At 47.4% G+C, this 22407-nt stretch overlaps 1 protein-coding gene across 1 annotated transcript; it reads left to right on the top strand.

Moving 5' to 3' along the window:
• Nucleotides 1-4505: 4505 nt before the first annotated feature.
• On the top strand, nucleotides 4506-12327 carry HRG_06459 (KR domain-containing protein; the record flags this gene model as incomplete). Its single annotated transcript, XM_044864930.1, has 16 exons — nucleotides 4506-4822; nucleotides 4898-5047; nucleotides 5127-5365; nucleotides 5435-5658; nucleotides 5715-5803; nucleotides 5867-5929; nucleotides 6242-6255; nucleotides 6312-7748; nucleotides 7815-7866; nucleotides 7923-7957; nucleotides 8082-8119; nucleotides 8168-8554; nucleotides 8600-10759; nucleotides 10811-10987; nucleotides 11060-11380; nucleotides 11443-12327. 16 exons carry the CDS (start codon nucleotides 4506-4508, stop codon nucleotides 12325-12327), a joined length of 6588 nt encoding a protein of 2195 aa, XP_044719870.1.
• Between the last annotated feature and the right edge of the window lie 10080 nt (nucleotides 12328-22407).

Below are 22407 nucleotides of genomic sequence, written 5' to 3'. Positions count from 1 at the left end.
CAGCCCAACATAGCTGCTGATGGCAGAGGGGTCAGAGCCTATGAGGGCTGCTTTCATTTTGTCGTTTAGTGCCTCCTGGAGGTAGGAAATCTTGCTGTCGTCTGGCCAATACTCGGCGTTGGCATTGGCGATCTCCCTCTCAAAGCGGGGGTAAAAGGACGTGAATGGTTCATTCTCTCCTTGCTTAATCGAATGCAGATTGCGTGTAGCTCTGCTTGCGATCCCTCTCCCCGTACAGCAATTCGAGACGGTTGAGTAGTTCAGCAACATTGAACGTTCTCTTCTCGGTTTGCATCTCCACAAATGTGGTCACGTTGTCTTTAGCCTTGCCTTCTAGGCTCATGAAGATGTACATAAAGTGGCCTTCTGCATCTCCAAGGGCTTCTTTATCGACTCGTAGCTTTCCTTCGGTTTCTAGTTTCCAGCTTCGCCACTGGGCCTTGTCGCCGCCGAATTTAGGATGTCTCGTAATTTGGGGCGCTTGGTTGGGTGAGGGTTGTGATTGGCGCCACATGGGTGTCCTCGATGGGGACAGCCGGGGTGACAGATGGCATTGGCTCTAGGAGTTCAGACGAACGGGCTTGCTGGTGTTGTTGGAGTTCCAGGCAATAAAACGTTCTTCAAACAGGGTATTTCTTCGGGAATTCTCTTCTCTCAGACTTCGTATCTCGGCAACCAGGGCGCTGAGGACGTCCGGCTGCATGTTGTTGTTATCTTCGGCCATCGCGACTTCGCTGAATGCTAATGGCTCCGATGGGACTCGGTTACTTTGGTGTCTTCAGTGTCTTCAGTGTCTTCGGTGATCTTGATAGTATGTGAAAGGCCTCTAGTGAGTTGATACAACTAACTAGTCCCTATGCTGTTTACTATCAAGATAGAAAAGAAAGAAAGAAAGAGAATCTACTACATAAGAGCATAACGGCATTTTATAGCTTCGAGCCAATGGAAGGTTCTAGAAGCTAGGCGGCGCAGCCGCCGTTAAAGCGGCTTGCCCGTTACATTATTCTCGTCCTCATTTCATTACAAGATTGTTGACGGAGATGTCTCTATAGAGAAGGCCAGCATTATGCAACGATTTGTGTCTTTGATGCATTCCTCCAGGGCAGTGAGCAAGGCCACACGGGAGCTGGCCTAGTAAATCGGCTTCCCGTAGTCTCGAAGGATGACCCGCCGGTGAATCCGATTCGGCAGGAGTTCGGCATTTGCCTTGTTTGGAGATGCTGAACCGAATCGCTTGCTGGGCAGCAGAGCTGCATTAGTTTCGCTTAAAGTTCGCTTCACGCCAGCACTGCTGTTTCGCCCATTGTGCACAACACCAGAGGCGCTTGCAGTTGGCGGCATCGTCGGGCAACCAAATCGATGACTGCGCTTGCCTATAGAACCAACCAGTGGTGTCCTCGGTTGAGCCAATAGCTTTCGCTGAGTCACAGGAGTGGGAATTTGGTCGCCTGCGAATGCTTCCATCTTCGGCATTAAGTCCCTAAACCCATTCCGTACATCACGCTCTTTGGCCCCTGTAATATTATTATATAAATTGTGGTAAGGTTTCTTCCACTCTATGGTTGAGAGCTCGCAAGGCGGGGTCTTCTTATAGCAGAAGATGTAGTGAGAAATCGGCAACGTCCTCTCATCCGTAAACGCTTAGTAGAACGATTTAGGAGCTACTACCTAAAGGGCAAGTAGAACTTCGTTGCACTAAGACTTCGTTGATGATGCCTGCTCCTTAGAGCGGAAATAGGTATTATAGTTATATATAGTAGACTTAATACAGTTCTCGTTAGAGTTAAACGGTTTCTCGCGCCGGCCGGGGCCTTGTGGGGGAGCGCCCTGGCCGCGTAAGCGGTGGAGTGCGTGTCGATTCGGTGATAGAGAGGCTAGTGGTTGCGCGTAACTTTTAAAGGAGCCCTTTGGCTACGTAAGGGGCAGGGTAGGAGGTGTTTCCTCTTCCCTGTGTCGTTTCGGTGATAGAGTAGTCGGCAGCTGCGTATATCTTTTAGACGAGCGTTTCGACTACGTGCGGGGTAGAGTGGGAGGTGCTTGCTCCTCTCTTAGTCGTCTCGGTAATAGAGTGGCTATAGCTAGCGGCTGCGTATGTTGTTTTGGCTGCGCGGGGGGTGGCGTAGAAGGCACTTGCTCTTCTCTTAGTCTCGGTGATGGATTGTTCGGCTATTGCGTATGTGCGGTATATTGGTACTAAGCTTCACGGCGGCGGCTTCGGTCTTGATCGCGCCGGCGGTCTATATCGTGCAAGACGCGGAGGATCTCGTTATAGGGAACTCTAAGAAGCGGTAAAGGGCGCTGATGGGAACGGCGCTAATGGGATCTCTGCGATTTAATATTACCCAAGGTACGGCGAACCTCCTTGGAAGAGACCGTGACGGGGTGTTCTCGCGGCATGGTGCACGGGGATGGCTGCGAACGAGTACTAGGAGGAAGGAGAACAATGGTCTATTTCCGGCGTCCGGGAGCAGTAATCTGGCGAAGAAGATCAGAGAGCTCGCGAAGCGATTAGGTCAAAAAGTCAAGACCTTTTTGGTCCCGCTGGCAGGGGAGGGCGGTCGAGCGGTCAGGGGGCCCGGGGAGTGGGGCCGGAAGTGGAACGCGGGGGAAAGAGACAGAGGACAAGAAAGAACCTTTCGTCTCTTCGATCCCCAAGGCAAAGCATCCTTCTCCTAGCTTGTGAATTCAGCAAGCCTTGTTGCCGTATTATCTTACACCGTCTTTATAACGCCGTGCGATATTATAAGCCCGTTCGTTGTCGTCATGGTCGGGTCAAAAATGGAAAGCAAACCGAAGCGAGAGATGAAGGTGCTCGTGCTGAGTCTCCCTCGAACAGGCACTGCCTCTATGGCCGAGGCTTTGACCATTCTAGGCTACAGAGATGTCCTTCATGGGATGCGTATTTTGGGCTCGAAAGAACACTGGGCTGTTATCAGCCACGCCGCCGACGCTTCGTTTCCGGTTCTGCCGACTTACACGGGGAAGCCATTCACACGCGAGCAGTGGGATGAGTTGTTGGGGGCTTCCGAGGCCGCCACAGACATAGCTGGGCTATTTGCAACGCAACTCATCCCACTCTATCCCGAGGCAAAGGTTATCTTGGTGAGACGCGATTTTCAACAATGGTATTGCAGCATGGAAAGGGCCCTTCAAGTCAGCCCATATTCCCTCTTTACATTTGTCGAACGCGTCGTCGAACCGCTTCTGGGTCTTAGGACTTTCGGAACTCTACGCAAACTTGTTCGTGGGACTTTTGAAGCCACGAACATCGATCAGGCACTGCGAAACGCGCGGACGGTATACGACCGCCACCATCGACAAATCCATGAGATGGTGCCTCCAGAGCGGCTGCTCGAGTATCGAATGGGACAGGGCTGGCAACCTATCTGTGATTTCTTAGGCAATCCGGTACCAGTCACCGAGTTTCCTTGGCTTAATGACGGAGAGACCTTCGCAATGTTGATGAAACAAAGGTTGATGGGAGGCATTGGTGCGTTAGGGATGATGTTGCTACCTTGGTTATTGGCGGCAGTGACCATAGGGTTATATGTTGCTAAGCTTGATTGGCCTTGACGGTGGGAGATGTTAAACAGAGCTAGGCACCCCGCAAGACGCGTTAGATCACACGACACGCAACGCCACCAGCTGCCACAGCAGCTTGTCAACAAAGAGAGGCTCCCGTAACGCGGTCCCCGTAGCAAAGTGGTTCGGTGTGAGGCGCCCAAGCACAGCGAAACAGAGAGTGACGAACGGGGGCCGGTGATTCAATTGTTGATCTCTAACGAACACGGATAGGAGCTTGTGGTTATCCCTTGTTCCTTTATACCCGACAATACTAGACTGTCTCTGCCAGCGCATCGCAGCCTCTACTTCCAGTCGCTTTCGCTCCGTGGTTCCAATCAGAGTTCCCCACGTTCACACGGGGAACACGTAGCCAGAGGATATCTGCACAATTTGTGTTCTCTTCCAAGGATTGCCGGGAGCCTAAATGATTAGGGCCCCAGTCATTACCATGAGAAATCGGCAGCCTCTGGCATAACGGGACGCATCTAGAATTTGGACTTTCTGTATGGATTTGTTCACCGCTCCCTGGTTTGTCAAACACCACTAAGACATGCGGCAGAAGTGCAATGCACACTCCAGCAGAATTCCTTTTGACAAAGATGAGCTATTATTTCCTTCGCTAATGCATTCGCGGTGTTCTACTAATTAATCTTCCTGTCCCCGCCAATTAATACCTAACCTGCCATACATCTACATTCTTAGTTCGCGACTCGGTTATTCATTTATGCACCTTCAAGCGGGCGGTTCCATCTCGCCCCTGCATACTCTCTAACCTAGCAGTTCGAGCTCAACCGTGCCAAATGGACGAACAGGCCAAGGAGGCTGCGCCGCCGCCAAACCGATTGGCCATCATCGGCATGGCTTGTCGTCTTCCGGGACAGGTGTCTACAGAGGAGCAGTTTTGGAATATGTGTTCGCAAGGTTGCAGCGCATGGTGCAAGATGCCCAAGAATCGATTCAACGCCGACGCATTCTACCATCCAAATCCTGATCGTCCTGGCTCCTTCAACCCGCAAGGTGCCCACTTCCTTGACGAAGATGTTGGATTGTTTGACGCCCCCTTCTTTAACATGACGAGGCAAGAAGCATGTGCTCTCGACCCTCAACAGCGCATCTTGCTCGAGTGTGTCTACGAGGCCCTCGAAAATGCTGGTGTGCCAGGCCACTCAATCGTGCGTCGCAATGTGGGCGTCTTTTGCGGCGCTTCGTTTCCCGATTACGACCGCGACAACAACATGGATATGGATTCTATTCCCATGTACGCCGCCACCGGTACCGCCATAGCATTACAGGCAAATCGCATCTCGTACTATTTTGATTTAACTGGTCCCAGTCTCACCATTGACACGGCATGCTCTTCCAGCCTAACTGCCTTGCATATTGCCTGCCAGAGCATCCGAAACGGCGAATGCTCCATGGCAATTGTAGCCGGATGCCATCTAAACATCTCGCCTGACTCGTTTATTGTCATGTCGCGCGGCAGGTGAGATTGATTGCCTGTCTCTTATCCTTGAGTGGTCAAGATGAACAAGATGGGCTGACCACGCCGATTATGCACCCAGGCTTGTTTCAGACTCGGGTAAATCATTCGCATTCGACCACAGGGCCTCTGGATTCGGCCGTGGCGAGGGGGCCGGATGCATCATTCTCAAGTCCCTTGCAGACGCCGAGACGGCGGGCGATGCCATCCGATGCTTGATTGTCAACAGCGGGTTAAATCAGGATGGACGGACCAATGGCATATCCATGCCAAGCCCGGACGCGCAAGAGGCGCTGATCCGTTCCGTCTACAAGTCAGCCCGTATAGACCCGGCTCTGACCGGATATGTCGAGGCCCACGGAACGGGAACCAAAGTCGGCGATCCTATAGAGGCTGCCGCCCTGCGCAATGCCTTGATATTGGGGACGGGACGAGGGCCAAGCCAGCCGCTGCTCGTCGGTTCCGTCAAGTCCAATGTGGGCCATACCGAGGGCGCCAGTGGCATTATTTCTGTTATCAAGACTGCGCTGATGCTCGAGCGAGGCCTCGTCCTTCCAAATTGCAACTTTGAGAAGGCGAATGAGGAGATTCCGCTCGACAAGTGGAACATGAAGGTAAACCTAAAACGACAAGCTTCTGCTCTTGAAATAACTAAGTCTGAGACGACTAGGTCCCCACAACGGTAGAGCCATGGCCTGACAAGAAGCCGTTTGCAAGCATCAACAACTTTGGATTTGGCGGAGCCAATGCCCATGTTGTGTTAGAGCGCCCACCTCGAGTGCAAGGTGCCGATACAAGGTTGGGCGATTCTCTTGAACGCAGGCTCTATGTCGTGTCTGGCCATACAAAGGAAACAGTGGTTCGCCTGAGCAAGGAACTAGGGGTGTATGTGCGACACCACACGCCAGCCTTGGACGAAGGTGTCATGAGAAATTTGGCTTATACTCTATGCCAGCGACGGAGCTTTCATTCGTGGAGACTGGCTGTATCAGCATCGACTGGGGCGCATCTTATCTCAGCCTTGTCGGCTGAGGATGCAGAGCCAGTCCATTGTGTCGGAGAAGCAAGCATCGCATTTGTCTTTACCGGACAGGGAGCACAGTGGCATGGAATGGGCAGGGAACTTTTGGGCACATACCCTATTTTCCGACAGACGATGCAAGCCGTCGACACTTGTCTCAAGTCTCTCGGTGCCAGATTTTCCATCATAGGTACGTCGCCTTGCAAAATGCAAACTAAATCCGACCCATATGCTCATGCCCCTTAGATGAACTTGTTCTCAAAGACCCCTGTGAAAGCTCGCTCGGCACAGCATACGTGAGCCAGCCGGCTTGTACGGCCATCCAGTTAGCATTGGTCGACTTGCTGTCGTCTTGGGGCGTTCGTCCTCGAGCAGTCGTCGGCCATTCCAGCGGAGAGATTGCAGCAGCTTACGCGGCCGGCGTTCTAACTCTGGAGGCTTCTGTCAAAGTTGCGTATTCCCGGGGTGTCGTGGCAAACCTTTTGGCTACGGATACGTCAATCAATGGAGCCATGCTCGCAGTAGGAACCAATGCCAAGGTTGTCGAGCAAGCTCTCGGCATGATCCAATGCTCCGGTGCTGTCATTGCCTGTGTCAACAGCGAATCAAGTGTCACTTTGTCCGGCGACCGAGACGTCATCGCCGACCTTGAATTTGGTCTGGGCCAAAAGGGCATCTGGACCAGAAGACTTGAGGTAGACGTTGGCTACCACTCGCATCACATGCAAAGGGTTTTGCCGCAATACCGATCCCTGCTTGCTGGACTCTGTCCACGCCCATCCCAGATACCATTTTACTCAACGCTTACTGGGCAGGTGTCTCCAGGAACCTATCTCGATGCCTCGTACTGGGTTGACAACCTGGCATCGCGCGTCGAGTTTGTCAAGGGCCTGGCCAGTCTCCTAGCGGCAGACGATTCAATCAATACCTTGGTTGAGATTGGGCCCCATCCCGCGCTCAAAAGGCCGGTCAGGGACGTTGTGCGGACACACGAGCCGAACAGACAGATGCGCTTTGGGTATACGCTAGAGCGCAACGTCCACGCAGTCGAGGCCTTGCAGAACCTGGCCGTCTCGCTGTTTACTCGTGGCGTGGCGCTCGATTTCAGGGGCATAAACTTCCCCAACCTTGCACGAGGCAGCAAGCCTGCCGCCTTGACCAACCTGCCCAAGTATCCGTGGAATCATTCCGAGAGGTACTGGTCCTTTAACCGGCGGAGAGACGATATCTTGCATCCAAAGTACCCCCGCAATGATATTCTCGGCACGCCGGCCATGGACAGTGTCGACTTTGAGCCGCGGTGGAGGAACGTCTTGAGAGTTGATGACCACCCCTGGATCCGTCAACACCGCATCCATGGCATCAACATCTATCCCATGACTGGCTTCCTGTCAATGGCGGTCGAGGCCATTGCCCAGCAAGCGCAGTTACGGGGCCTCACTGCTGGGAAAGTTGACCTTCGTGACGTTTCGATAAATGGCGCTCTCGCCATAGCGGACGATGCAACCGTCGAGACCATGCTGACTCTTCGGCCACGCCAAGCCGAGGCTAATGCCAAGTCGGGTCTCGGCTGGCACGAGTTTAGCATCTTTTCTTGGGCCGCTGGTCGAGGATGGGAGCAGCATTGCCATGGCTCCGTCATGGTACACGAGACCAAGCCCTTGAATCCCGTCCATGGTTCCCGTCAAGAGGCCATGGCGGCTGCTGCACTCAGAGGCCACGCCTCGGAAATGCGGGCATCTTGTACAGCGTCGGTCGACGACGCGACTCTTTACGACAGCATCGCGAAGAGCGGTGTCGAGTATGGACCTTTGTTTCGAAGGCTCTGCAATATATCGGTACATGTGGGCGCACAAGACCTGGGCGCTCAAGACCAGCGAGCCATTGCCACAGTTCGTGTCCCCGACTTGATGAGCTGTATGCCATGGGGGCACATGACGGACTGTAAGGTGCATCCTGTCACCCTCGATCTTTGCTGTCAGCTCATGTGGGTGCTTCACGGGTGCGGGCAGCAAGCGCCCAAGGCAACCCTTGTCCCATCGCACATCAACCATGTTTCCATCTCGCTGTCCCAAGCCGCAGGCACAGGCTGCAATCTCCAGCTGTACGGTCATCGATTAGGGTCTCAGTCGGCCGACAAAAACCGCATTACCGCCGTCGAGCCAGACAACCCAGACAAGGCGGTTTTTGAGCTTGAAGGCATTAGCGTCGTCCCCATTGCGAATCATGTGCAGGGATACGAGGGGAACGCACCGGATCCGCTGTGTTACAAACTGGACTGGGAGCCCTGCTTTGAGCTCCTCTCGGTTGACGACATTCGCCTGCTAGCACCCCTTGAGGGTGGCGGCTCCGAGGCAGCTGGTGAACAGCTAAACCAAATTGACGACGATGCGACAGAATATCTACGAAGATCCCTACAAGCTGTCACAGCACAGGAGCTGTCCGCCCTGCCCCAGCACCATCAGCAGTTTTACCGCTGGGCACAGCAGGTATGCCAAAACGCCTCCAATCAAGCCAAAACGGAAACAACGCAGCATGCATGGAGTCGGACGGCCAATAATACATATAGGGCCAAAAACCTGTTGAGCGTGCTGGGCGAACTGCTGCCTCAGATTCTCCATGGCCAGGTCGATGCGCTCAGTGTCATGCTCGAAGACGACCGGCTGGGGAAGCTTTACGAGTCTCTGGAGAGTCTTCGCCAGTGCTACGCCAGCGCATCATTCTGCATGGACAAAATGGCCCATCAGAATCCCGATCTCAACATAATAGAGATTGGTGCCGGAACCGGAGGCGCCACGTTGCCTATTCTGCAGAGCCTCGGGAGGGGGGGGGACGAACCCGGTTCCATGCCGCGGTTCCGTCACTACACATACACCGACATCTCTCCCGGCTTCTTCGAAAAGGCCAAGACCAAACTGGAGAGATGGAGCCATCATTTGACGTATCAGACGCTGGACATTTCAACCGACCCATCTGCCCAGGGCTTCAAGCCAGGGTCCTACGACGTGGTGGTTGCCTGCAACGTCTTGCACGCAACGGCCGACATAAAGGAAACCATGGCCAACGTGCGGTCTCTATTAAGGCCCGGCGGCAAGGTGTTGCTGATTGAGGAGACGGTGTTCCGGCCGAGGCACTTCCCGTTTGCGCTGTTGCCTGGATGGTGGCTCGCCAGCGATGAATTCCGCAAAGGCGGCCCGCTGCTCAGCATCGAGCAATGGCATGGTGTCATGAAGGCCACGGGCTTTTCGGGCATTGATGTCTCCGTCGAGGATCACCCCGGATCGCCTCACATGTCGGGATGCTTCATGGTGACGACGGCCACTGGCAACATGAAACGCCGCGATGACGGAGAGGTCGTCGTCATTGGCGGCCATGGCCTCGGCACCCAAGCTTTGCGCCGTCTGGAGCAGGGCCTGACAGACATGACGGGTCAGGCCCTCGTCACTGTGCCAGACGTGGAATCCGCTGACGCTGTCAACAAGTGGTGCGTCTTGGTGGGCGGCATCGACGGCTCCCCCCTATCGCACCTCACCCGCGAAAAGCTGGAAGCATTGCAGCAGCTAGTGTGCCGGACGAGGGGCCTGCTATGGGTCGTCCGGCACGCGAGGTCGAACCCAGAGTCGGTTGGCGGTAACATGGCAGCTGGTCTGGCCCGGAGTATCCGGTCAGAAACGGGCTTGAAGTTGGCCACGCTGGACTTGGGGGACAAGGACCAAGTCAACGACTCAGAGGCAGTAAATCACATACTCGGCGTATTCAACGGCATCTTCTTCCAAGGCGCGTCGTTGATGCGGAGCGATATGGAGTTTGCCGTGCGCAAGGGGCACGTCTCAGTACCCCGTTTGGTTGTCGACACGGCTTTGAATCTCAGCATCCAGCAGGATTGCCCGGACGCCCCGCCATCCTTTCGGCCATTCAGCCAAGACAGGGCGCTGCATCTCATGGCTGGATTGGGGGGACAACTGGACGAGCTGTACTGGACCGACGATGTCGTCTACGGCTCCTCGCTGCCTGACGACCACATCGAGGTCCAGGTCTGCTGTGCGGGCCTCAACTTCAGAGACGTGCTCATGGCCATGCGCCAGCTCGAAGGCCATGGGCTCGGCCAGGAGTGCAGCGGCATAGTGACAAGAGTAGGGTCGGCGGTGACCGACTTCAGTGCCGGAGACCGAGTCTGTGCTCTCTCGCCCGCGTCGCTGTCGACTTACACGCGGTGCCCAGCATCGTGTGCGCACATGATGCCAGACGACATGCCGTGGGAGGTTGCAGCATCTCTTCCCGCCGTCTTCTCTACCGCCTATTACTCCTTGGTCGACATGGGGCGGTTGACGGCCGGAGAGAGCGTCCTGATCCACGCAGCCGCTGGGGGCGTTGGACAGGCAGCCATTATCGTTTCCCAGAGCATTGGGGCCGAGATATTCGCAACCGTGGGCAGCCAAGAGAAGAAGGAGTTCCTGATGGCGACTTACCAGCTCGACCAAGACCACATTTTCTTCAGCCGCGACCTGGCATTCATACAAGCCATCCGGAACGCCACCGGGGGCCAGGGAGTCGACGTTGCCCTCAATTCGCTGGGCGGCGACGCTCTGCAGGCGACGTTTGAATGCGTTGCCCCCTTTGGCCGATGCATCGAGCTGGGAAAGCGAGACATTGTGCAAAACTCGCGCCTCGAAATGGCGCACTTCAATAACAATGTCTCTTTTTGCTCTGTCGATTTGGGCTTGGTGAGGGAGAAGCGTCCGCAGCTACTCGGGCGGTTGCTCCGCGATTCGTTCCGTGTCTTTGTCGACTCCCAGGCCCAGTCGTGGTGGCCCGTCAACACTCAGTCCATCTCTGATATTGAGGCTGCTTTCCGTTCCTTGCAAACGGGTCGAGTCATTGGCAAGACGGTTGTCCAGATGACTAAAAATGCCAGAGTCAAGGTTTGTAACGTCAATGCCCCTTTGCCTCGTGACATAGACTTTGTTGATAACTGACTCGGACGAATCATATAGGTTCACCCGCCGAGAAAACCGGTCCACCCACTGCGGCCAGATGCGACTTATATTGTCGTGGGTGGCACCGGGGGCATCGGCTTGGACATTGCCAGCTGGTTGCCTCAGCAAGGAGCAAGGCGACTTGTTCTTGTCTCCAGGAGCGGCGCCTCTACTCAACAGGCCCGACAGGCGATGCGCGACCTGACGGGCAAAGGTGTCGCCGTCCATGTCTGTCGCTGCGATGTTTCTGATGCGGCAAATGTGCAAGAGAAGTTGATTCCACTCCTTGACCAAGTCCCCCCGGTCTATGGCGTCGTCTTTGGGGCAATGGTTCTTCGTGTGAGTTTGAGTCTGATCATGTCCCCAACCAGGCATTCGAGTAAAGCTAACTCGCCGGCCAGGACGTCGTTTTTGAGAAGGCGACTTTTAACGACTGGGACACCGTCATTAAGCCCAGGGTCCACGGCATCTGGAACCTGGAGCGTGCTCTACAAAGTGTCCACGGTGGCCACAGCCCTGACTTCTTCATCACGCTCTCGTCGGCCGCTAGCACCATAGGCAATATAGGCCAGGCGGCATATGCGGCAAGCGGGACTTTCATGTCTGCATTAGCCCAGTATACAAGGACAAGAAATATGCCCTTCACATCCATCGAACTTCCCTATGTGCGTGGAGTTGGCTACCTTGCCAATGACCCGACAACAGATGCGGCGTCGCGACAAATGGCCATTGACTGCATCGATGCCAGCGACATCCGCCGTCTGATGGCTGCGGCAATACGAAATGAAATGCGCGACACTTGCGAGGGCCATTGCGTCGTTGGCTTCCATAGCCTTGAGAAAATGCCAGCCACCAAGCAACCTTTTTACGTCAAAGACGCCAAGTTCTCGCACCTGAAGCGCCTACGGTTGCTCAAGGTCGAAACCGCCTCGGCCAGGCCCGACCAAACTAGCAACAGCTGCATTTCGTCTGCTACAGCACTCCAGCAAGCCCAAGGCCGCGAGGCTGCCAAGGACGTCGTCGTCGCTGCGCTGCTGCAAAAGGCATCCGCTATCCTACAGCGTCCGATTGACTGCTTCAGCGCGGCAGCCCCAGTTTCCGCCTATGGCCTTGATTCCCTTGTGTCTATTGAATTCAGAAGCTGGATCGCGCGCGAGTTTGAGGTCTATATCCAAGTCATGGAGATCCTCACTAGCGTGTCCTTTAACGCTCTTGCCGAGATTATCCTAAAAAGGGCGAATATACTATCACTAGATGTAAAGCAGAAGTGGGGTCTTCATGTATAATGGCGCCTTTGAGGTACGAAGAGACAAAAGGATCTTTCCAAGCCACAACTTCCTGCTGCCCGCTCTGCCCGCTCTGCCCATTCCGGCCAACTTCCCGGGCCTTCCCGGGCCGCCTGGCCACTCGTGGCCACGACACCGCAGCCTGAGAGCGAATGCGATGAACCCCGACCCGTCTTTCCTTTAAAGAAGCGACGTACCAGCCCTATGACACTGTCGTGATGGTTAGACATCCCCGGGCAAACCGAAGCGGCAAGAGGACCCTACGAGTTTTCTAGGCTAACGTAGGTAAGATTCCCCTAGCATATAATTATACACTTATATTACCGACTCGGAACGGTATAATATTATCCTGCTATAAGGGCTATAAATAGGACTAAAAGATAGTTAATGCCTTACTAAGACGTATCTTACTTATAATAAGCTCTCGCCGGTTAATAGTTAGGATAACTATTATACTTATATATATTATACTTATAAAAGGAAGTCTTTATAAAACCTTTATTTAATTTACTAAGTTATTATTTCTAGGATTTTTAAGTAGTTTCCTAGAGTTTACTTAATAACTTCTAGGTTCTTTCTTTTATATCTTTCTTTTATAAGTAGTCTTATAATAAATATAGTATATACCTAAAGATATACTTATATTAATAGTAATAATAGTAGCTAAAAGCAGCTAACTAGATAATAATAAAGGACGAGGAGGTCTAAGGAAAATAAAGGAAAAGAGAAAGTACTAAGTAAGGTAAGATAAGGGTAAAGAAAGCTAAAACCTTTATTAGTAAAATAAGATAAAAAGGATTATAAAAAGAATTATATTTATTAGCTAAAAGGGAAAAGAGACCTCTTTTATAGATTAAATTTTCCTTCTTTCTTTCTTATATAAATAAAAGGCTAAGGAATTAATTAATTAAGATTATACTAGTAACCTATCTAGAGGTATCTAGAACTTCGGCGTTAAATAAAAAGGAAAAACTAAAGTGCTTAAAGGAAAACCCTCCCCTCTTTCGTAGCTAGTCTGCCCTTATACTAGGTCGCGGTTATAATATATAGGAATCTTACGCTAGCTATTATAAGTATCGTTTTTAGTTATCGGAATCGCGTTAGCCCTACTATAAAGTAACCTTAAAAAGTAACTCCTTTATATATATAGGGTATATAGCGTTAATTAGTAGTATAAGCGTTTTTAGTTAATAGTTAATTATATAATTATCCTTAACCTTATCTTATAACGATATCTTCTTAGGCTTTACTTTATTTTTCCGCTATAAGGCTTAGCGGGCTATTTTTTACTAATACCGGCCTTTAGCCGGGCTAGTAGTTAGGTTATCGCACCGGCTTCGCGCCGTACTTATTAAGTTACTAGTATTAGCCCTAGGTTTTTATTTTCCTAGTTAAGGGGCCTAGACCGGGGTTAGGGGGAGGTCCTAATAGATTAGTCGCTAGGTCTAGGTAAGCGAGGTCCGGGCCGGCCTACTTATAGCGGGGCTAGACTACTAGTATATTTATAAGCGCTTTTAGAAGCGCTAATTAGCGAATTAATAAGTAGGTTAGCGTAGTTTACTAGTCCGACTAAAAATTAATCGTGCCCTTAGCCGGATTTAAACCGACTCTAGCATTATAGCTAGTAGTCTTCCTAAGTATATAACTACTAAACTATAAGGGTAAGGCTAAGGAATTATTTAATTAAGAAGAGGGCTAGCTAAAGACTTTACTTAGGATCTTACTAAAGATCCTATTAAGTACCTTATTAAGGACTTTACTATATAGGCTAATATATTCCTTAAGGTATAAATACTTTTATTTAACTACTTAAAAAAGGTAGTTTATAAGTATAACTATATATATATATATATAAAGTATAAGGGGGAATAAGTTTCCTTATTAATCTAGCTACTTATAGTTACTTAGATTTATTAAGTAACTTTCTTAATATCTTATAAGTTAACTATTATATTTAGTACTTCTAAATATAGTAATTATTAAAGCCGCTTATAAAGATAAAAGGGGGGAGCTTATAAGTATATATAAGTATAAGCCTAATCTATATTTTTATATATTTAGTTAATAACCTACTATAACCCTTATTAGGTATTATAAGAATATACCCTTATATTCCTATTTTACTGTTATAAAGAAATAATAGGCATAGGGAGGCTTTATAGAATAAGCTAGTAAAAAGAGGCTCTATAATATAGTCTAAGGGAATAACCCTTAAAAGACAAAGACCAAGTTAGGAGGATATACTATAAATAGAGCTTTTTAAGCATTATAGAATATATAAGAAAGCTAACTAATTAGTCTACTAGTAGGCGAGCAATAGTCTATAAAGACGAAGATTTCCTAGGTAGTAGATAGAATAAGTAAGTTTATAAGTATCTTTTATAACGCTATTCTTTTAATATATTATTTAGCCCCTTATATGCTCGTTATAAATTCTAGACGAAATCCTACCCTATACGCCTTCGACTAATCTTTCCGCTTATATTATCGATTACCTGATTCTACGCTTATTACTTATACCTTTTATAAGAAGGTATAAGCAATAAGCGTAGAATCGGGTAATCGATAACGTAAGCGGAAAGATCAGTCGAAGGAGTATAGGGTAGAATTTTATCCGGAATTTATAACGAGCATATAAGGGGCTCAATAATATATTAAAAGAATAGCGTTGTAAAAGATATATTTAAACTTGCTGATTCTATCTACTACTCCTAGGGAAATCCTTCGTCTTTTATAGACCATTGCTCGCCCACTAGTAGACCAATTAGTCAGCTTTCTAGCACATTCTATAGTGCTTAAAAAGCTCTATCTATAGTATATCTTCCTAACTTAGTAGGTGGTCTGATTGTGGCGTGATAGTTGACGTAAGACTATGGGTTCTAGCATGAGTAGTGGATTTAACTAGAATGTTCTATGCCCTACCTATTATTGTATCGCGGATATCTTCGGAACCGCTAGGCTAAAATAGGCAATAGGGTATCCGTTCTGCTCGTAATTAACTTATGCATTTTATGCACATTTTTGTTTGTAAGGATAGGCTTATCCTGACCCGCCTTTCCTAGAGGAAGGTATAGATGTCTAGTAGAGGTCTTTGTCTTTTAAGGGTTATTCCCTTAGACTGTATTATAGAGCCTCTTTTTACTAGCTTATTCTATAAAGCCTCCCTATGCCTATTATTTCTTTATAATAGTAAAATAGGAATATAAGGGTATATTCTTATATTAAGGAATTTAATTACGTTTTTACTATTAAATTTACTAATAGGTAAGAGTCGTAGTTAGTAGAGTCTTCCTATAAGGTTATCTTAGCTTCTAGTAAGTATATCTCTAAGTCTATTAGTAATCTTATTAATATCTACCTTAGTTTTCTTTATATCGCTAGTAGTAGGATTAGATAATCCCTCTTAACGGCTAGCGTTTCTAGATATAATATGCCCGTAGATTATAAGGTTACGAAATTTAAAGTTAGAGTTTTTAGAGTTAGAGGATATCTTATTATAACTATCTTATTACTTACTTTCTTATCTATTAGCGGGAGGTAAGCGTTCTCTATAAGCTACTACGTAAAGGAGAGCTAAGGTTAAGGTTATTAAGGTGTCCCTCGTTAGTACCTATATTAGTATTATTAGTATATATATAAGTAAGAGGTCTTAGTAGGGTTCTAGAACGGTTTAGATTACGCTATCGTTGTTATTTATATCTTTTAAAGTATTATATAAGGATCGTAGTTTCTTAACTAAGTCGCTAGTATTAGGGGTCGTAGGGCCGATAATAAGAGCTCGGGGTTTTTTAGTATTAGCTTATTGCTTTTCCTTTACTACTAGCAAAGGTATTATCTAATTATTTATTTCCCGGTAAGTCTATCGCCTTATTAGGTCCCTAACTCTAGCTATTAAGGTAGTTACTGCTTTAATTATTAAATCCCTAGATTTTAATTTTTCTAAATAGTACCGTCGTCCTCTAGGTATTCTCGGCTTTATAAAGCTACTCGTCGCTATATAAATAAAATAGAATAATAAGTTTACGCCCTAAAGACTAGTTTTAACGAGGATAAGGGTATATACCTAAAGCACGTATAGTATATAGCTAAGGATTAGTAGAGTAATTAACTACGTAATTATCTAATTATTAGTCCTATATATAGCTTTAAGGGCCTTAGGTTATAAATATAAGTCTTAGAGATTTCTTTACTCTATACCTCTTTATCTCTACTAGAGTCGCGTAACTAGCGGCATCTACTTTAAAGGGGAAAAACAAAAATTTAAATTAACTATAATTAAGGGAGATACCTAATTAAATAATCGAGGTCTTTATAACGCCTTTAAGTATACTTAGAAGTAAGTTAGAAGGGGAGTACTAAGGGTCTTATCCCTTTAACGGGCTAATATCTATAGGGGTACGATCTTACCCGTTAAAATACTTATATCTTTATAGATAGCTAGCCGCTATAAAAAAGGTTATAAGTTTATCGGACCTAGCTATATATATTAAAAGCCTCCTATCTAGCTTAAAAGCCTTTTATAATATATAGCTATACTAATGCCCTAGCTACCTAAGGATCTTTAGTAATAAGCTAGCCGACTAGCTAGCTAAAAAAAAGCTTAAGGGCCCCTACCTAAGGGACCCCCTTAGTCTTTATTAGCTACTTATAAAAAAAGGTCCGCTAAGCTACTAAGGGCTATTAAAAGGGACTCTAGGCTACCGAGGCGGCTAAAGGCCCTAGGGCTAAGGGCCTAGGTAAGTACTATATATCTATTTAAAAGACCCCTTGCCTAGCCCTTAGCCTAGAAAAGGACCTTATAGGGAGGCCTAGGCCGACCCTCTTAGCCTTTTACTAGCTCCTCTTTAAGGCCGGCTTCCTATTTTCCTTCTTAAAAAGGACTAATAAGGTAGACCGAGACGACTACTACTATAGCTAAGGAAGGTATATAGCTAGGCACATTATCCTAAGGTGCCCGAACTATAAGAGGGAAAGAGAAGTCCTTTACTAGACCTTTAAGAGATAGAAGGGGGCCCTTAGCCTACCTATTCTCTATAGCTCTAAGGAAGGAAGGGAAGCCCTTTTAACCTTCTTAGCTAAAATAAAGATAGGGATAGCTAAGTACCTCGAAAAGGGGTAACCTAGGGGCCCTAGGGCCCTTAGGGGGGAAAATCACCGCGTAGGAGGAACTAAACTAACCTTTCCTTTATTATTACTTTTATAGCTACCCTTTCCTTAATTAGTTATAAGCCCCCGGGCTCTATAGCTAGCTAGGACTACTAATAGGGGCCTAGGCCCCTACTAGCCTCGCTATAGCCCTAGAGGCTATATATAAGTAATAATATAAAAAAAAACTATACTAAAGGTTCTAAGCTAGCTAAACTATTAAGGTTATCCTAAACCCTAGTTTCCTAAGGACTTAGTACTTATTAGAGGTAAAGATATCTTTAATATTAATAGGATAGAAGTTACTTACTTTAAACTCGTCGAATTATTCTTCCTTAAGTAACTTCGTCGTAGGAATAACCTTAAAACCAGCTATCGGAAATTATAAAGGAGCTAATAGAGCTCGATAGAGGAGGCCTCTTACCTATTTTAATAAAGGTGCTATATTAGTATTTTAGGTGCCCCCGCTAGATTTTGCCGTAGTATTAGCGATAAGGATATATAGTTTAAGATATAAAGCAAAAATAAACTTATCCCTTATAGGCTACTTTCCCTAGGCAGGGCTAATATTTACCTGCTCGGTACTCCTACCTAGACTAGTAAAGTCTATAGCCGGCGCTTTAAAAAGATATCCTATAAAAAAGGCAGCCTATCCTCTAGAAAGAGAAGCCCCGTCTAAAAATAGACGTATATTTACGGTAAACCTAGACTTTTATTATAAGTATTACTATTTACCTAAGACTAAATCTCTATTCGGCTAAGAGGGCCCGTGTAGGCCCTACCTCCCCGCACCTATACCTGCACACCTAAATTAGCTACTCGCGCCTAGCATACTATAGAGCAATTCCCTACGCATTCTCTTTAATCGTGCAACGCGTATATAGCTTAATTCGTTTAAATAACGTATCTTTACGATAGTCGCGAGATATACGTATATTACGGCCCGGCTAATAGTCCGGCCTAGGCTGCGTGGGCTGCGTGGGCTGCGTGGGCTGCGTAGCTAGGATGACCTCCTCTACCGATAAGGCCGGCGTAGCCCTCCCCCCCTGCCTTGTCTCCCTTAAGATCCCCTTGCCTATGTATTTGCGCGCGTACGCGATCTTCCTTGTAACGGCCGGCTAGAGCTCTGACTGCCTCCTCCTTATAGTTCGTCGATCTCGGCTTATATGCGCGTGCGGCTTAAGCTAGCGTTGAGACGGCGGGTGCTGCCCTGACTCGACCGCGGTAGCTGCCTCTACGTGCCTCTTCCTCTACTTAGCTATAATGCCGGCTCGAGGGCATCGTTAGGTCGGTCTCGGTATGGCTCTAAGTCTCGAGGCACGGGCAGGCTAGTGTTCTTAGCTGCGCGAGGCTAGCTACGGAGGCTTTTAATAATATTAGGGTCCTAGATTCGAAGGAGTAGCTCGTCGAGGTCCTAGGAGTAAGGATTAGCTTAATTTATATACTAAAGGGGGGGGGTCTCTACTAAGGGCTTCTTAAGCTACTACCGAGGGTAAATATTATACTTCGTAAGCGGGATCTCGGCTTAGAGGCGTTAGAAGATTATATAGGTATAAGGTAGCCCTTATTACTATATAAATCGCCCCGTATAAAGAGGCAGCGGCTATAGCTCCCGCTCTTACCCTTACCTTCGCCCTTACCCTAGCTCTAAGGGTATCACGGCTAAGGTAAGCCGGTATTACTTAATAAGGAGGTTAACCGCTTAGTAAGTAAGTTTAATATTTAGCTTACCTAGCTATTTTTAGCTAAGATAAAGAAGCCGCTACCGCGCCTTTTAGCGGGCAGCCTCTTAAAGGTAAGAGCGTTCTTTATTCTCGATTATTTATACTAACGTATTATATAGGTAAAAGAGATCGCTAGTGCCTATAAGTAAATACGACTTTATATCTTTATATATAGTCTCGACTAAGCTATTAACTCTCTAGCCGAAGTTATAATAGCGGCTAGTATAGTAATAAGCCTGCTACTTATACTACGGTATATATTCCTTAGAAATATATCTTATAATATAGCCTTAGTATTATCTATATATTTAATTTAGTGCCTACTAAGCTAACTAAAAGCTTGCCTCGGTTAGGGTATAGATAACGGCCTTCTATGTAGTAAATATACCCTTGCGGCTATAGTCTTTAGGTTATACGCTTAAGACCTCGCCTTTAGCTTCTTCTTACGTAGCGACTTAGCCGAGTAAGATATCGGTAGGGTTATTAGTAGGATCGTTATCGCCGTTAGCAGCGCCGTTAGTAGCGCTATTAGTATTATCGTTATTAACGCCGCTAGGCTCCTTCTAACGCGACTTAATTCTCGCGTTAACGTTAGCGTTAACGTAATAGACGTAAAGTTACTACTATAAAGTAGGGAAAACATATAAGAGTGCGTTTTTAAGGGCCTTTTCTTTATCTATAATAATTATAGTAGGCTAGGGCGCCCTAACCTACCTCTAAAGATTATTAAGCTACTAAGCGAGCTACTAAAAGCTATCTTCTTTTTCTATATTAATAAGGCTAAAGGCGAAGTTAGCTATAGACCTTAAATTAGTAACTCTAGTAGCCTAAACGAGATATATCTTAAAGCGGTTTATTTTATATATATTATTTAGTCCTAAGACTTCTAGAAACCTCTTCTAGATCGTCTCGTACTAAGGGTATATCTAAAAGATAGCCTTAACCTTTTAATTATTATTATTATTATCGCTAAACTTTACTATATACTTAAGGCCGCCGCGCTAAGGTAGTTAATAAAAGTCTAGGTTATAGTCTTACTATTAAGGGCCACGGTATAGATCTTCTAGCGGTCGTTATATATATCTCGTTGCCGGAAGAAGCTCTCGTTAGTAGAGTCTCTAATAATCGAAGCTATCTCGTAAGCTAGGAGGGCACGGTGCTTAGAGAGGCTTATCTCGAGCTCTTATTGCGTTAAGGTCTAGCGGCGATAAATATTATAAGCCGATAGGTTAATTAAATGCCTATAATTATAACGGCTGTTAGACCAGAAAGTCTACTTTTAGTTAGAGCTTTCCTTTACTAACGCCGTAATCTTAAAGTTATAGTCGGTCTTTTAGGTAGAAGCCTTATAAAGCCTAACGCTTTAGGAGGCCTAACGGTGCCTACGATCGTAAATTAAGTAATAAGTCGTATTTTAAGCTTCGCCGTTAACTATACGCCTGCCTTAGCTAGCCCGCTTAACGAGGGCAGCGCCGTTATTATAGTAGAAGTCTTAGAGGAAGGCATAGAGCTCGTTAAAGAAGTTAAAGGCTAGTAAGGGCGGTAGGGGAGGAATTAGCTTCTTAATAGACTTATCTAGCTTATTAGGCTCGTCTAGCTCGTCTAGCTCGTTAAGAAGAAGATAAAGATCTATTAGTAATAGGGGTAAGAGGCGTTAATAATAGGGGTAAGAGGCGTTAACGAGAGGGGTAAGAGGCGTTAACGATAGGGGCAAGAGGCATTAAGGGAAAAATTAATCTATAATTATTTTATCGCTGCTATACGTTAGCAGGTAAGTTACGTATAAGCGTATAGGCGGGGAAAATTTAGGTATAGGTGCGGGGAGGCAGGGCCCGCACGGGCCCTCGTAGCCGAATAGAGATTTAGTCTTAGGCAGATAGTAATACTCTTTGTTATAATTAGCTGCCGTCTTCCACCGCCTGCCTCTTTTAACCATTGTAGGTAATCCGCCCCGCTTATAACCTCCCACTGCTCAACAACACCCATCCCTCCCCCTTCCTCGACCTCCCTCAAACACAACGTCGGGCTTGTTCGACCCGACAGACCCCCTAAGCGCTGCGGCTTTCTTGCACGGCGCTTTCTCTTTGCTCCTTTACTGCGTGTTCAGCTACGATCGTCATCCCGAGGGTTTCGGTCGTTCGCATCGTTCTTGCACTGTCTTTACTCCTTACTCTTTGTTAGCGTCCAGTTTTCACCATCTGCTCCTCTACCATGCAGCCTAAGCCGATTCACGATGGTATACTTATCCGGTGGTTCGTCATCGCGATCTACAAATTATTAACGTATAAGTACATCTACCGCTGGTTGAAACATTCAGGGCCAGTTATTTTTGTATCCTCTCGACTATGTATCAAATCCACACCCTTTACGACCCTTGCCGAGGCAGAGACGATGCGTTTCATCTCACAGAATACCACGATTCCGATTCCAAAGGTATACTGCGCTTTTAAACATAAAGGCCGTGGATACATCGTGATGGAGGGCATTCAGGGACAAACTCTCTGGCATGGATGGGTTCACCGCCCACAGGAATCTAAAGATAAAATTATTCAAAGCCTCAGATTGATGATCCAACAACTACGCAGTTTACCGCCTCCTAGCAACGTTGGGGTGGCGAATATAAGTGGTGGGCCTATCTACGACCAGCGGCTCCCAAAAAGATCTTTCTGGGGACCATTTTCATCAATTCATGAGTTCCATATGGAACTCTGTGATGGGCTTGGGGGACAAAGTCACAGTGAAACACTGCCACCAGATTTGCATAAACTCATTGCTTTCTACAACCGACCCTGGCCTATTCCGACCTTTACCCACGGCGACTTGAGTAGCTCAAACATCATTGCTCGTGGTGATGAAATCGTTGGTATTGTTGATTGGGAAACCGCAGGATGGATGCCGCCATATTGGGAATATACTTCCGCTCAGAATGTTAATCCTCAGAATCAATTTTGGCAGAAAGAAGTTGATAAATTTCTTCCCTCTATGCCAGAAGCCTTAGAGATGGAAATGATTAGAAGGAAATATTTCGGTGATTATTAGAATTCTTCTTAAATTTTGCGAAATGGAGAATAAGAATAAAATAGTTACGGATTTGTTGCACTACTGCACTGACATGCCATACATGCCAAAACCCACATACACTCTCTTTGGCACATGTCAGCATATGTCAACTAATAGCTTCCTCTTTCCGCTGCCCTTATAAAGGCATATT

The sequence above is a fragment of the Hirsutella rhossiliensis genome (assembly GCF_020360975.1).
Source record: "Hirsutella rhossiliensis strain HR02 chromosome Unknown scaffold00006, whole genome shotgun sequence".
Classification (NCBI taxonomy): Eukaryota; Fungi; Ascomycota; class Sordariomycetes; order Hypocreales; family Ophiocordycipitaceae; genus Hirsutella; species Hirsutella rhossiliensis.
The sequence above is the reverse complement of the archived record's forward strand: the minus strand, read 5'-3'. Positions and strand labels throughout refer to the sequence as shown.